General features: G+C 38.4%; 1 protein-coding gene across 2 annotated transcripts; it reads right to left on the bottom strand.

Annotated features, from left to right (window-relative positions):
* Positions 1-5,097: 5,097 nt before the first annotated feature.
* On the bottom strand, positions 5,098-15,148 carry LOC126756732 (doublesex- and mab-3-related transcription factor A2). Of its 2 annotated transcripts, none has more exons than XM_050470001.1 (4): positions 14,443-15,148; positions 12,529-12,702; positions 10,568-10,913; positions 5,098-6,749 (listed from the first exon to the last, which is right to left on the bottom strand). In XM_050470001.1, the coding sequence occupies exons 1-4, from the start codon at positions 14,587-14,589 to the stop codon at positions 5,776-5,778; spliced, it is 1,641 nt and encodes a 546-aa protein (XP_050325958.1). In that variant the 5' UTR covers positions 14,590-15,148; the 3' UTR covers positions 5,098-5,775. The 2 variants fall into 2 exon arrangements, with proteins under 2 accessions (XP_050325958.1, XP_050325967.1); XM_050470010.1 differs by having other exon boundaries at positions 12,601-12,702.
* Positions 15,149-15,585: the final 437 nt, after the last annotated feature.

Below are 15,585 nucleotides of genomic sequence, written 5' to 3'. Positions count from 1 at the left end.
TTTGAGTAACCGCCATTTTGTGATTTTATTTTACTTATTTCTCTAATTAATTACTAGATATAACATTTTTTAACGAAATCAGTTTGGTTTATTAATTTCAGAGGTCCCAGTTCTGAGATATAGAGGTCACCGCAAAACGTCTTTTTTGAGCGGAGCTCCCAGATACCTGCTGTAGTTCCTTCCCAAATAAATATTTTTACTAATACTAAGTCGTAAATTACAGCTAAAATACACTATAATAGGTGTACAAATTTTTTCAATAAAATTAAAAGTTTTCTAAGAAAAAAGCTCGAATTATTTTCTAAAGGAGTAGACTGAAGAAGTCACATGATAGGGAGTCGCCTTGTCTGAAACCTCGTTTCGTATCGAATGACTCGGAGAGGTCCTTCTAGATCCTGACGAAGCTTTTGGTATTGTTCCAAGTCAATTTGCACAGATATATTAGTTTTTCGGGTATACCAAATTCAGACATCGCAGCATAAAGGCAGCTCCTTTTCGAGCTGTCAAAATTCCACGATGAGGTGATGTATGGCGATCGTCTTTTCACGGGTATTTCTTTTCATTGGGGGTGTTCCTTACCTGGCGGACGCCAAACCCAGTGCACAAGCCTTGGGAGGGATGTTTTGCCTTCTCACCTTAGCTCGCCTTCTAACGGATGTTTTTTTGTCTACCTAGAGGATATTTGGTCTAAGACCGGAAGTCGTGTGCTACTTGAGCCGTAAGTAAAATAATCATTTCTGGTAATTTCCAAGTGAATGGCGCTCAGAGGATTTTCCTCACTTCCTTGAACTTCTATAAATGGTTCCATTCTTCCAATGTATTCTCTCTATTTCATTTTAAGCTAAAATTTCTCATTTCAAAACGCAGGCTTTTGAGGCCGATAAAAATTATATTGGAAACACACTTTGAAATGTGGCACACCCTAACGACACAGAATTGCATACGCAAATATATATGTCTGTAGAGCATTTAATAAAAGTTTCTCCTGATTTGTGTAATCGATACTATATTATTTTGCTATTGTAAATTTTCAGTGCGAACGCTCTATGCTGGTCATTAAAGCAACAAAAGGAACACAAACACACGCATACACGCAGGAGGCACACAAATAATAAATTTATTATTACAATAGTTAAACTATTGCAGCAACAAATATGGCTGGGATTAGTGTGGCTCGTGTGTGTAGCCGTAAAAGTGAAAAGGGATTTCACACTTGATCCCTGAAACACATTAATGCCATATAATAATGTGCATGGGCACACTTGTATGTGTGTGTGCGTGTGTGAGTTATTCACCGGCCGAGCTTGTTGATTGTTTGATCACTTTCACAGCACTCCCAGCCTTGCTGGTCATTAATTCTCACATTCAGCAGCATATCCTTAACATAGTTGTTGTTGCTGCCATTGTTAGGCTATTATGTTGTTGTTGTGAGAACTATTTGGTTTTTCTCAGTTCGGCTAAAGTTGAAAATGTTTGGCCAACTTCATACATATAGTATGTACATATCTATTCTAATCCCGGTCATGTGTGTTCATGATTTATAAAATATGGTGACCAACCGTCGGGGCCTTCTTTGTTTGGGGCCTTTGTGAGTGGGTGTGATATTCATCAAGATAAATAATTATTGGTGTGAATTTCAACTTATTGACCGCTTATAGGTAAAAGTCAACAATTTGTTTGTTGTTTGCGCCTCTGTGGGAATAATGAGATGGGCGGTATTGATAGGCTGCACGTGACCAAAAACGAAATTTTGATAGTAAATTGTATACAATTATGGATTCAATTAAATCGCACAATGGAAAATATTTTCATTTGGAACTTGAAATTTAAACAAAAAATTTAATTAATTTTCTTTAAATTTCAGTAACTCTCTTCATCAACGACCTTGATTACCAAGTTGTTCAATAAGTTGTCGTAAGAAAAACTCAATTTTATAATTCAAAATTCAATCTATTATTCAGTATAATCTTCCCGATCATTAATACACTTGCTCCAACAATCCTCCAATCTGTGGATCCCATCCCTGAAGTGAGAATCCGGAAGGTCTGCAAAATACGCTTCAACAGCTGTTATGACCTCTTCATTTGATGAAAAACGATTGCCACGCATACACTTTTTGAGTTCTGGAAAAAAATGGAAGTCGCTGGGGCCAAATGTGGTGAATACGGTGGATGCTCCAACAATACGAACTCTAATACATGGATTTTAGCCATTGTCAAAATGATCTTGTGACACGGTGAATTGTCCTGATGAAAGAGGATTTTTTTCTTCTGCAAACCGGGTCTTTTTTCACGAATTTTTCCCTTCAACTGGTCCAAAAGGTTGCAATAATATTCAGAATTAATTGTGTTACCAGTTCGCAAGTTATCCACAAACAAAATTTCTCTCGCATCCCAAAAAACGGAAGCCATAACATTCTTGGCCAATTTCCGGACATGAACTTGTTTCGAAGTCGAACAACCTGGTTCACACCACTCCTTAGCATCTTGTTTTGTTTCAGGATCATGGTGATAGACCCAAGTCTCATCCATAGTGATGAAACGATGCACAAAATCCATTTTATCTTTTTTAAAAATGCTCCAAATGTTGCTGAGAAAGTCGCACTCGAATGTGTTTTTCTTCGATTGTTAGCGAATGTGGATGGGTGTCACAGCTTTCCAAAACTTGTCACTTAATGTATGTCACTTAAAGTATGGTTCGCACTGCCTAATGCGATGTGTGGAGCCTCTACTAAATCTCTCTCAGTCAATCGACGATCTTCATAAACCTGTTGTATTTTGGCTATGATTTCCGGTATTGATGTGCTGATCTGCCTACCGTCAAGTGTTCTCTCAATAAATCCAGATGGTAGATATTTGTTTAATATTTTAAATAGTTCTAGCTCTTGACGTTTTAGTATTTAGTTTAGAAAACGTTTTCATGAATTTTTGATATTATGCACCTATATGTGGTCGAAAGCTCATAAATAACTAAGAGAGCATTTTAAACAGTGACTGACTTAAGAAATTGCTCTCATTTTATAACTGTGCTTGAGTCACCTCTGCTTTACACGCTATATTTCAGCTACCCTCCATTGAATTCAATACTTGTACAAGAGATCTTTGTAGATAGGAAAATTCTTTAAAGTGGAAAAACCGCTTGTTATTCGATTGCCGTTTGTTTGTTCGATCCACCATTCTCCAAGTACTTTAATACTAAAGAGTTCGTAGACAATTCTTTAAAAAAGAACCACTTCTTTTTCCAATCCGTTATAGTGTCGAAGCGGTCTCATCAGTCAGTTCAGTATGTAAATCTTTAAATGAGAAAATTAATTTTTCAAATTCGCTGACGATGGTACTCGAAGGCAATCGCAAGCATGCACTTTAAAGTTTAACATTGTTTAATATAATACGTACGTTTTAGAGTCTTGAATTTCCGAAAAATGTAAGTAAAACTGAAAACATACTTCATATGATACGTAATAGTCACTAAAATCGTTCGCTCACTACAAAAACGTGATTCCGAAGTTTTACTTATTATTAAAGGATTAAAGGAGTGGTATTTACTCTCCTGAGTAAAGTAGTGTAGTTGTTAGGTATTATATCAGTTGGTTTTTCGATTCGCATCTAGTCACTGCTGAAACAAAAATAGCTAGCGGACTTTGGAAAATCCGCTGTTTCATTTATTTTTACAGTAAAAAACTCTTAAGAGAGTCTCAAAACACAATGTTTGGGAATTAAAAAAAAAAACGCATGAATCAATTTTCTTAACATACTTTTGAAGAATAATATTAAATATGTTTCGAGTTACATGGGATATTCGATCTAAATAAGGTACTCCTACTCCTGCCTTCTCCCTCGCTCAGAGCTAAAGAAAAAACTATTACTAGAAGATTTTCTCTGTACATGACCTATAAAAAAAAAAAAAAAAAAAACAATTAAAGCTGAAAGAAAGTTAATCGAATTTCACCCAAACTTTTGGTCGCTTTTGGCATGCAAAAATTCGCTTTTCAATAAAATTCATGATGTCTGGAGAAGTACGGTTTTAAAAATAAACTGATAGACCGAATGGAACTGAGTGAAACTCAAAAAGTATTAGAGATATCAATTTCAAATTTTTGTATGTTCATTTTCAAAGTAACGGATGATCAAAAAAGAGGTACTTTTTCAATAGCGTAGAGAATACAGCTTATGCAAGAACAGAAGCCGCTCGACCTTTGCAAGCGCTTCGCTCTATGGGCTCTTGAAAAGTTCCAAGAAAATCCGACGTTTTCGAACCATATTTTGTTCAACGATGAGAAATGAGCCAGAAGGCTCAATGAGGATGTAGATAGGCAAAATTGAGGTATTTAGGATGAAGAGCAACCTAAAGAGATTTAAGAGCTGCCATTTCATCCAGCAAGAACAACGATTTGGTCTGGTTTATGAGCCAGTGGAATCATCGGTCCATATTTCTTCAAAAATTATGCCGGTGAGAGCGTAACCCTCAATGGGTACTGTTATCGCGCCATGATAACCGACTATTTCAAGGCTGAAATTGAAGGTCGTGATCTCCGCGACATTTGGTTTCAACAATATTCCAAAGGAACTTCCCACACATCGCATCAATCATTGGATTTATTGAGAGAACACTTCGGTTAGCAGATAATTTCACGTTTTGGCCGGTCGATTGGTCACCAAAATCGTGTGATATCACACCGTTAGACTTTTTCTGTGGGGATATGTAAAGTCTAAAGTCTATGCGAACAGTCCCACTTCGATCCAGGCCTTGGAAAACATCACGCGTGTCATTCGGCATTTATCAGTCGAAATGCCCGAACGAGTCATCGAATATTAGACTCAACAGCTGGACCATCTGAAACGAGGCACGGCCAACATTTGAAAGAAATAATCTTCAAGAAATAAATGCCAAAAAATATTCTTTCGAACCTTTTTTTCGAATAAATATTATTCATTAAATTTCAAATTTCTGTGCTTTTTCTTTAGAAAAGTAGGGAACCTCGAAATGGGTCACACTATGCAGATAAAAATTAATACGGTTACCAAGTTTTAATGCCATAATGTGTTAATAAATACAAAATATTTTTTTTTTAGAATTTTTATTATCTTTTACGTTTTAACACAGTATTTGTATATAGTTTATGGTAGATAATAATTTTGCTTATAACTAAAAGCTACAATTAATTTTATATCTCGTTCACTTCCTTTAAATTTTATCGATAGTTTTACGCTATACATTTTCGTATGTATACATATATGCATGTATGTACATACATACATATTGTATATGCGCAAAGATTTTTTTAACGACGCACAATAATATTTATTATATAAATCAATATTTTGTTATTGGTTTAACTAGTGCTTCAAGTTTATCTAGGATACAAAGAACGTTGCTTAAAAGGTAGAACTTAAATACTAAAAGAATATATGCGTAACTGTATATACATACATACATATATATGCATATACACATGTATGTATATGTTACGAATTTTGAATGAAATGCTTACACTTTTGGTTAACACTGGTTAAAATGGATATACACACACACATATATACAAGTGTAAATTTGTATGCATGCACTATATATAACGGTTATTACCTAGTTATGATTTACGTAATTTGAATTTACCACTATTTACAACGACAACATATATACACGGAATGAAATCACCTCAGCGAAGCGATGTGCAGCAGTGCGAGAGCAGGCCACAGGCGCCTCTCGGAATACACGCTACACATACGGCCTGAACATATTACTCACACCCAATGGGCACTGCTTGCAGCAGCTTTTTCAATCTTGCGAGTCGCCAGCATTGCTATTGCGATCCATCGACGCGCCGCCATTCGACTCCGCTTGATCGATCACATCGGGCGGCAGCACACCGGGCAAGTACGCGGCGCCCGCATACGGGCCGGCGAGGAAGCGTTTCGCGTGCGCCTGCATGAAGGGCGGGTAGCGATGGGTTGGCGAGCCGAACACTGCAGCGGGTGGCACCAGCGGTGAGAAGGCCGACTTGAGCGGGAATGGCGGTGACGGCGGCACGTTCGGTGGTGATGCCGCCGCCGATGCAGCGGCAGCCGCTACTGCGGCCGAAGCAAGCGCCTGCGTCATGTCTTCGCCGGACAGCATAGCCTCCATGGCTTGGAGCACGTCACCGCGATAGCGCGCCAGCAACTGTTCGACATCGCTGCGACGACGGTTGGGAAAGACGCGCAACAGCACATCGACGGGTGAACGTTGTTGTGGTTGTGCAGCTTGTATTTGTTGTTGCATCATTGCGAGTGGCAGCGCATGCTGCTGTTGCTGCTGCTGTTGTTGTTGTTGCTGTTGATGCGCTGCATGATGTTGATGCTGATGATGTTGTGCGTGCGGTGAATGCTGATTATGTGGATGTACACCGACGCCGGCAGCGGCAGCGGCGGCAGCAGCAGGCATGGCGGCGGCAAGGAACTGCGTGTGATGATATGGTATGAAACCTTGTGCGGCGCCGTTGTTGAATGTGCGCAGCAAATGCAAATTATCAGTGGGCGTGTTTGGTGGCGAAGTGGAGTCCTCCTTTTTCAGGCTGAGATTCTCGGGTGTCGCCTCATCGGGCGCCGAGTCCACATCGAGATCGGATTCCGGCGAGCTGGGCGGTCCGGTGCGCGTGGGCGAAAGATTGCCGCTGTCATGGTAGTTGCGGGACTTCATGCGCGGACTGCTGGGCGATGACTCGGAACCGGTGTCTTGATCGGTCTCGTTGGAGAGGCGTGCGCGTTTCGAACCTGCGAATGAGTGTAGAAGGAAATGCGATTAAGTATGCGGACTTTGCGAGTAGAATGGTAACTAGTGAGATTGTCTTTAGAGCGTTTGAAATTTCTGTCCGATATTGCTTTCAATTGATTGTCTAGTTTCTCCTCAATTTACAAAACAATTTGGCCTACGACCCCACTTACAAAAACAAATTTGCATAAACCGTACAAGCACAAATACAGCAACATTTTCATTCTCAGGAATTACAAAAACAAACTAATTTTAAAATTTTTCTGAACCCACACCAAGGTAACTGCAAACAAGAAACAGACACTTGATACCTCGAAGTTACTCTATGCAAACTCACAAACAAAGAACTTGCTCTCCTTCTTCGCAAAAGAAAGTATCGAATAAAAGTTAGAAAAAATGTAATCACATCAACGTTAAATATTGCAATCAGCACGGGACTTCTAATAGTACAGACAAACACATGCACACGCATGCTTACATGAGTGCGAGTTGAGTACCGAACATGGGCAGCGTCAAGGGTAGGCAGGTGTTCGTCGCTTGGAAACGAACCGAGAAATGGAAAAAATAGCAAATAGTCATTTGATATCTTCTGCATTCGACTTCAACTTTTTTATTTGCTTTGTTTTGCTTGAAATGTTATTTTTGTGACTTGCCGATTGAGTACTATGGCGTTGTAATTTAATTAAGTCCATAAAAGTGTGTTTAATTTGGTTATTGACAGGTGGTGTATTTTTTTTATTGTGCTCCGCTTACTATTTAAATTGTAAGTAATACTCTATTCGCGAAATTTTTCATTTTTCATTTTTAGGTATTCCACAAGGTCTTCTGTAAACAAAGCCAATGATAGCTATTATGTACCTCATACATATGTGTTATTTGATGGGAATATCAAACATTTTTACTTAGGTATAACAGTTCAAAATCCCCACAAAACTAATTCGGTGTATAAGCTGACGTTGAGCAGTACCAAAAGTTCTTTAATGATCGAGAAGGACCTCTCCAAGCCGTTCGATACTAAACGAAGTTTCAGACAAGGCATGCCGGCTTCTTAAATCTACTTCTGGAGAAAATAATTCGAGCTGCAGAGCTGAAGAAAGAAGGTACAATCATCTACAAAAGTGCACAACTGCTGGCGAACGTCTACGATATTGATATCATTGGCCTCAACAACCCCGCCGTTAGTTCTGCTTTCTGCAAGTTGGACAAAGAAGCGAAGCAAAAGGGGCTGATAGGGAACGTGGGCAAGACGAAATATTTCCTCGTCGCACTCGCGACTTGGCTCCCACGTCACTGTTAACAGTCATAACTACGACGTCGTACATAATTTCCTCTATCTTGGAACCAGCATTAACACCTGCAACAACGCCAGCCTCGAAATACAACGCAGAAAAACTCTTGCCAACAGATGCTACTTCGGACATCAGTAGGCAATTGAGAAGTAAAGGCCTCTCTCGTCGAACAAAACAAAAATTCTACAATTCACTCATCATCACTGTCCTGCTATAAGGTGCAGAGGCGTTGACGATGACAACATCTGATGAGTCGGCCTTAGGAGTGTTCGAGAGAAAGGTTCTGCGGATGGCTTATGGTCCTTTGTGGATTGGCAATGGCGAATACCGCAGTCAATGGAACGATGAGCTGTACGAGATATACGAGACAGCGGCTACGCTGGCTAGGTCATGTCGTCCGAATAGAAGAGAACACTCCAGCTTTGAAGGTTTTCGATGCAGCACCCGCCAGTGGAAGTAGAGGAAGTGGAAGACCTCCACTCTGTTGGAGAGATAAGGTGGATAATGACCTGACTGCCCTTGGTATCTCGAATTGGCACCAAATAGGAAAAAGAAGAAACGACTGGCGCGCTGTTGTTAACTCGACTATAACCGCGTAAACGGTGTCTATGCCAGTAAAGAAGAATAAAAACGGTATCTGAACAGTGGCTTGTGTATTCAACCAAAAGTGAGTTTAATCGCTGAAGAAAAGTTTCTTGTGAAAATCGGTCATCTCGTTTTGAGCCCATTCACCGAATCTGAGAGTAGCTATATGGTCGTTCCGCTTTAATTCTTACACGAGTTGGATTTCTTAAACTCGCAAACCAAGATCCAAACCAAGATTTCTTATGTGTTCTTTATAGTAACAGTAGTAAACCTTTGAATGCCAACCGACACATTTTTAAAATGTTTCGTTAAAGGAATATTTTTGCTTTGTACTGAGGTTCCCTTTAATTCGATTGGTTAGTTTTTGGCTCCGAAAAATCGTTCATAAAGTGGAAGTGCACAGCTCCAATACTGCCGCGAGTTTGCGGATGCATTCATTTGAGTTTTCTACGTTTCTCTGCTCCCAAGTAGTAGCAGCGCCTTCAGTGCACATTGTATGGCGTCTCGAGGATGTGCATTATCCACTAGAGTAAAAGAGGTGCGAAACAGTCCCATGATTGCTTGAATTACCGACACTTTCTGGACCGAATACTGGATGAAGGACGCGATTAAATTTGCTCGAATCAATTATTTCGGCGATAAATTTGTACAATGTACAAAAATTGTTTCGAAGTTAGTCTGTTCATTATGAAGTGGAATAAACTGATTATAAGCCAAGGAAGCGCGGTCAAAAAGTCGGAGCCTTTTAGTGTTGCCTCATTGAAAACTACATGCCTAAGAAAACACCCGACTATAGCTGAAAAGGTTAAGATACTCATATCTCCAGTGGAAATACGCCAATATCTCGCAAGTTGCCTCATTTTTGTACTTTTCGAAATTTTTTTGTAAATTAACAAAATAAACAATGTCGGAACTAGGTAGAAAGAGTAGCAATAAAAAAAATATGGCTCTTAATCTAAAAAAATATTCAATTTATTACGTAAACCAACGCTGAAATATGTACCTCCATTTACTGCGCCTAGTTTAGCACCAAAAAATCATATAGGTCTATTATGCGCTAATATTGAAATTAAAAAGGGTGCAATTCCTTTTTTGCATTTATTTTTCATATTTAGTGAGTTTCGCCTACACTTGGATATTCAAAAAACCTCGAGAGCTCGCAATATGTTATGGACTTTTATTAAATTGAAAAAAGAAATAATAACAGATTTCTAAGATTTATCAGATTTTGTTTAAATTATATGAATAAATTTTCGATTATTCTTCTTTCTCGATTTTTTGCTCATCAAAAACTTCGAATAGCATGAAAACTACATTTACAGTTTGCTAATTAATATGTTAACTCACCGAAAACTCTCACAGCGTTCATAGTTAAGCAAACAAACACGTTTTCGCACTACTTCCGTAAACTGCACAACGAAAATCAACACTCGATCAACTTTTCTCTTAATTTTGTCACTTTTCGCATTTCATGAGCAAATACCCTTTCCAAAGCACCCACACGCGCACAGCACCAATTGCAACGTAAGCCGCCCACGCACACACCCACACAACAACGCACAACTTAACCACCCACTCGAGTAAACACTCAACGCATCGTTGCACTTCCGCCAATGCGCTAACGGAGCGCTCAAGCCGCCTTTTGCACATTTTAAACAGACGTACGTTGTAATTTTTCCGCGCTCTTAACGGTGTTCTTGCGCGGAAGTCGCCAAAGTGCGCGCAAACACACTTCAGCGCTTAAGTGCAATAACAGCAGCAACACACTGCACCACATCAGCACAACAACAACAACAGGAAAGCGTCTTAAAATGTGCAACATCTTGCGCCACTCACAACTCATAACCACCTCCACACACATTCGCTATGCTCTGCACCCGCTCAACTTCTCATGCCGAGATTTGTTGTTTTTTTACCGCTGCTGCTTCATTGCAGCGTACACTCACCTGGGCTCTCCACTTCGGTGCTGCGATCCGGCGAATAGCCCATCGACAGCCGCTCCGACGAACGCATACGCACATCCGTGTCTGATTCATTGCCGTTATACTGTATGCGCTGACCGTTGCTGGTGTCCAGGCCGTCGCTGGGCGGTGACGGTATGCCGGGATGAAAGGCGGCTGCATTGGTCATCGGTGGCGCGGGACTGTGCTGATTTGGTGTGACCACACCGCCGCCTCCGCCACCGCCACCGCCATCCACGCCATTCGACTGGCCCGGCGGCACGTTGGTGTAGAGTAGGCCCAATTCGCGCGCCTCGTTCTCCTCTTGCGCTTGCTGGCGACGCAGCGCAACCTGCAGCGGTAGCGGAAAAAAGAAAAGCGCATGAGTGTTGTTGCAATTATGGTTTCTTTGGCGATTTTAGTTTTTGTCTAATAGAGTTTGAAAGATTTATATACAGAGATTCACACCCATTGGCAGGGCACAGCACGACACGAGACAGCACAACACAGTGGCGAGCAATTAAATGCTTAACAAAATTTGAAAAACAGTTTTTGGAGTTTAAAAATTTAAGCTTTATAGTTAAAATAGCGTAACTCAGTTTTGAGAAATTTTGAGTATATTAATTAGTTTGTTTATTTTTTACATTCTTCATAGAAATCACTATCCTGTTTGAAATTTGCTATATTTAAATTCTGTTATTCTAATGGTTTGGTTGGATCCATTGAACTTATTGAAATAAAATTATATCCGATATATTTATACCCTGAACAGGGTATATGAAGTTTGCCACGAAATTTATAATACCCAAAAGGTAACTTCGGATAGCCTACAAAGAATATACATATATAAATGATTAGCATGACAAGCTGTCGAGTTAGCCTTGTCCGTCTGTATACTATACGCGAAATAGTGCTGCAGTTTTCGAGATATCAACTTGAAATTTTGCGCAGACCCATACCTCACCAAGAAGCTGCTCATTTGTTGGAAACGACTATATTGGACCGCTATAGGGTATAGCTGCCATACAAACTGAACGATCGGAATCAAGTACTTGTATGGAAAACTTTTTAATTTCCCAAATTATCTTAACGAAATTTAGCACAGATAATAATACAAAGCAGTGCTACGATCTCTCAAGAAATTGTTTAGATCGAACAGCTTTAGCATATAGCTGTCATACAAACTGACCGATCAAACTCAAGTCCTTGTACAGAAAACTTGTTTATTTGTAGAGCTAACATCACAAAATTTGGCATGGATTATTATATCATATACCGCTATAATTTGTGAAGAAATAGTTTAGATCGAACAGCTTTAGCATATAGCTGTCATACAAACTGACCGATCAAACTCAAGTCCTTGTACGGAATACTTGCTTATTTGACAATATATCTCCACGTAGCTTAGCATGGATTATTATCCGACGTGTCTCGATAATTTCCGAAAAAATTGTGCAAATCGGACCACTATGGCATATAGCTGTAATGTAAATTGACCGTTCAAAATTAAGATAAATGTCTTGTATACCCTTTTATGATATAAAAAATGCAACTGTGAAGGGTATTATAGTTTCAGTGCCTTCGAAGTTAACGTCTTGTCTTAGTTTTTCCTTTGGTCTAAGTTCCATTGAACAAATAGCGACGGAGCTACATTTTTAAATGGAATTTGGTTTAAAATTTTTTAAAACTGAAAAACATGTTTGTTTTTGTTTTCCGACCGCTAGTTTGCTTACAATTAGTATTTTAGATATTTCTCATAAATTTTCAAAACTTTCGAGCCAGCGTTATTAACTTTTTTTTTATAAAATTATGAAATTTATTTAGTTCATTACGCAAATTTCCCTGCATTGTCTGCTTTTAATGCACTCCGCTGCCGCTGAGTGCGAATTATAATACTACTTTGAGTTTTTTGTTTTTGTATTATTTTTTTTTTTTTGTTTTTAGTTTTGTTGTTAGATTTCATTTACTTGATAGCAGTTTCTAAAGTATTGTAACGCATCGTTCCGTGCTGTTAGTTGTGAATCGACCTTAATGCGTACCTGTGCGGCCATAACGCGTTGTCGCTCCGCAATCAAAGTGCATTTCGCACAAACACAATCACGCCAACGGCAATAACGCTTGTGTCCTTTGAGGGCGCTAACCTGCAAAATGATAGAGAATTGATTTATGAGTGTTCTTTTTGTTTAAAAATGATTTTTACAATTTTTTTTTTTGTAAAAATAATAGACTTGTAAATAACAGTTGTACTTAATGTATGACAAGGGTTAGAAAAGTAGACTAAATATATTTATTAATTGTAGTATAATTTTATGTTTTTTAACTAAATTTTTAATTATTTTTTTGGTAGTATATTATCCGTTATCATTATCAGTAACGAAATAAGTAATATCCATTTCCAAATATCCAAAAAAATAACACCTATTTGTACATATACATAAATATATACATATATATATGTATATATTATGGGAAACACATAGCGTGAAAGTTAAAAAAATTCCATATTTATCGATATCTCTAATAAATTTTTTTTATCGATATCCAATCTATACCTCACTTGTTTTTTGAGTTGCAACATTTTAAAGTGTAGCCGCTTGGTGCAATCAGTTCAATCAGCGCCAGCAGTTTATTTTTAAAATTGTTTTTCTCAAAATTACATTTTTCTCAAAACTATATTTTTCAAAATTGCTTGAGTGAGACATGTGATCGGATCACTAACGAATTTGTGCTGCATATTCTGTGCAGATATACATATGTACATACCAAGTTTTTGCTCTGATCAAAAGTTAAATTTCGGCCGCCCAAAAGCGACCAAGCATTTTGGGTAGAATTAAAAAAATTTTTTAACGCCCTCATTTTTCAATTTTTGATTTTTTCGACCGCAGTTTATTGTACAGAAAATATCCCCTAGTAGAGAATTGTTTTTTTAAGTTTCATTCACGAAGAAACACTTTAACAGTGGCGCACCTTTTTTCAACGCCGTCGGAGCTCGCTAGTAATTCGAAAAGTATTTAAGATTTTTCTTCAAAAATGTTACCGTGTATTCCTAAAATATGTATAAACATACACTTAAAGTTTGAAAACTCTTGCTACAGTACTTTTTATGCCGAAAATCTTCAGTTTTTAGGGTGTGCCACTTAAGTGAATACGTATAGTGAATTTGGAAAGATTTCAAAGCAAAAAATTCAAATTCATGTTTATAGTTTAGAAAAACTTTTCCTATAAAATTTTCAGTCGTTGTGAGGTATAACCAATATATAACCATTTTATAACCAAAATTCAATTTTTGTTTTAATACGAGTATTATTTTTATATCGACTTTCCTTCGCCTGTAAACTCATAACTCACTTAAGTGGTGTTACGTTATTTTGCATTTTAGTTGACGATTATATTATAAAAAGTAATTGAAATATTATTATTTATCAATAGTAAAATTTAAAATTATATTTTATTGACGAAAATCATAAAATTTAGTTTAAAACATTAATTGAGAAAAAGAGATGAAGACAGAAATTTGAATTTATGAATGAAATAAATTGAAATAAAATTAAAATAAATGATTAAGACCGGTTTTATACTACGATTTTGTTAAAATTTGACGGCTTTGAAATAAATTAATGCTCTTCATTTGCGAGGATTATTTTTTAGCTTCGAAAGTGCTTATCTCAAAGCTGAACCGACTAAATTGCGAATCTCTATGTTTTCTAAGCGAATTAATATATAGAATGTAATACGAGCTTTTTTGAAAAATATTTGACAAGGAAAAAAATATATGTATGTATGAATATATTTTCTTTTAATTTTCTTTTATAACATCAATATTTTTAGCTATACAGTTTAAAAAAAAATTTTCTCATTAAAAAATAATATAAAGGACGCACCACGCCATGATTGCGACAGCGCGCACATTTCGGTGTCCGCTGGTAGCGCTCAGAGGCGGCGCGCAGAAAGAAGGCGGGCGGCAAGGCGCCTAAAACTGGATGCTGCGACATTAGATTCTGCATATCCACGCCGGTGGGTAAACTCATGTTGCAAGCGACGCTGAAGCAAAGTCAAATTGTAAGGCAAAGGAAATATGCACAGCAATTATTTAGTTAATACACAGCACTTTTAAAAAAGTTTTTAATAAAACATATTGGCACGAAAGCGTTGAGAATTGCATGAAATGTATGTATCTTTATTTTTTTTTTTCACTGGCAATACTGCAACATTTTTATATCAGTTTTGTTGCAGCAACACAATAGTTTTTTTCTGTTTTTTATTTAACAAATAAACATATTTGTTTAGTTTTTTTGTTATAAACACTTAGTGTGTATGTTTTTGTTGTTGTATTTTTTTGTTTTCGTGCTCGTACACAAACCACTGACGGCCCTTTAATAGAATTCCGGTTTGTTGCACATTGACGCGCTTTGCCACCGTTGCGACGTTGTTACACGACGGATACTCAATTGAAACTGAATCAACTTTGCCAAGCACCGACGAAGCCCCCAGTCATTGAGTCCATCAAACAACCAGCCAACCAACCAACCAACGCACCAAACAAGCATCAAGCAAGCAAGCGCTGCGCCTTCGCAGGCAACCAGTCAGTCCGCCATTCACACACAGTTACTTTTGACTAAAGGCAAAAGTAATTCAATGTGCACATACATACACACATATATACATATATATGCAATTGGAAGGCGTGTGAGTGAGCGAGCGAGCGAGTAAATGTGGCGCACGAGGGTTGAAATGGCAACCGCCTGCTCCTACCCTCGCGGCTGCTGCTGTCAACGGAGTTTCTTCTTGGCTGCTACATACAGTGCAACAACCACCGCAACTGTAACAGCAGCAACAACAATGAGCCGCAGCAGCAGCGGCAATCGCCAACATTGAGCAATGGCAAAAGCAAAGACCAAACGACAGCAATGCTTGGCAGTGGAGTTGGTGACGGCGACGGCGACGGCGACGGTGCCGGAGTAGGCTGCTGACACAGCTGGCTGACGGACGGACGGACGGGCGTGTAATTAAAAAAGTTTCCAAAT

This window comes from Bactrocera neohumeralis, chromosome 2 (genome assembly GCF_024586455.1).
Source record: "Bactrocera neohumeralis isolate Rockhampton chromosome 2, APGP_CSIRO_Bneo_wtdbg2-racon-allhic-juicebox.fasta_v2, whole genome shotgun sequence".
NCBI lineage: Eukaryota > Metazoa > Arthropoda > Insecta > Diptera > Tephritidae > Bactrocera > Bactrocera neohumeralis.
This window is presented reverse-complemented; position numbering and strand designations above follow the sequence as displayed.

Coding starts and splice junctions, on each gene's coding strand:
- LOC126756732 (XM_050470001.1), bottom strand. CDS start 14,589: ATGAGTTTACCCACCGGCGTGGATATGCAGAATCTAATGTCGCAGCAT. Junction 12,703..14,442: donor GCTGTCGCAATCATGGCGTG/GTGCGTCCTTTA, acceptor ATCATTTTGCAG/GTTAGCGCCCTCAAAGGACA. Junction 6,750..10,567: donor CACCGAAGTGGAGAGCCCAG/GTGAGTGTACGC, acceptor ACTCATTCGCAG/GTTCGAAACGCGCACGCCTC.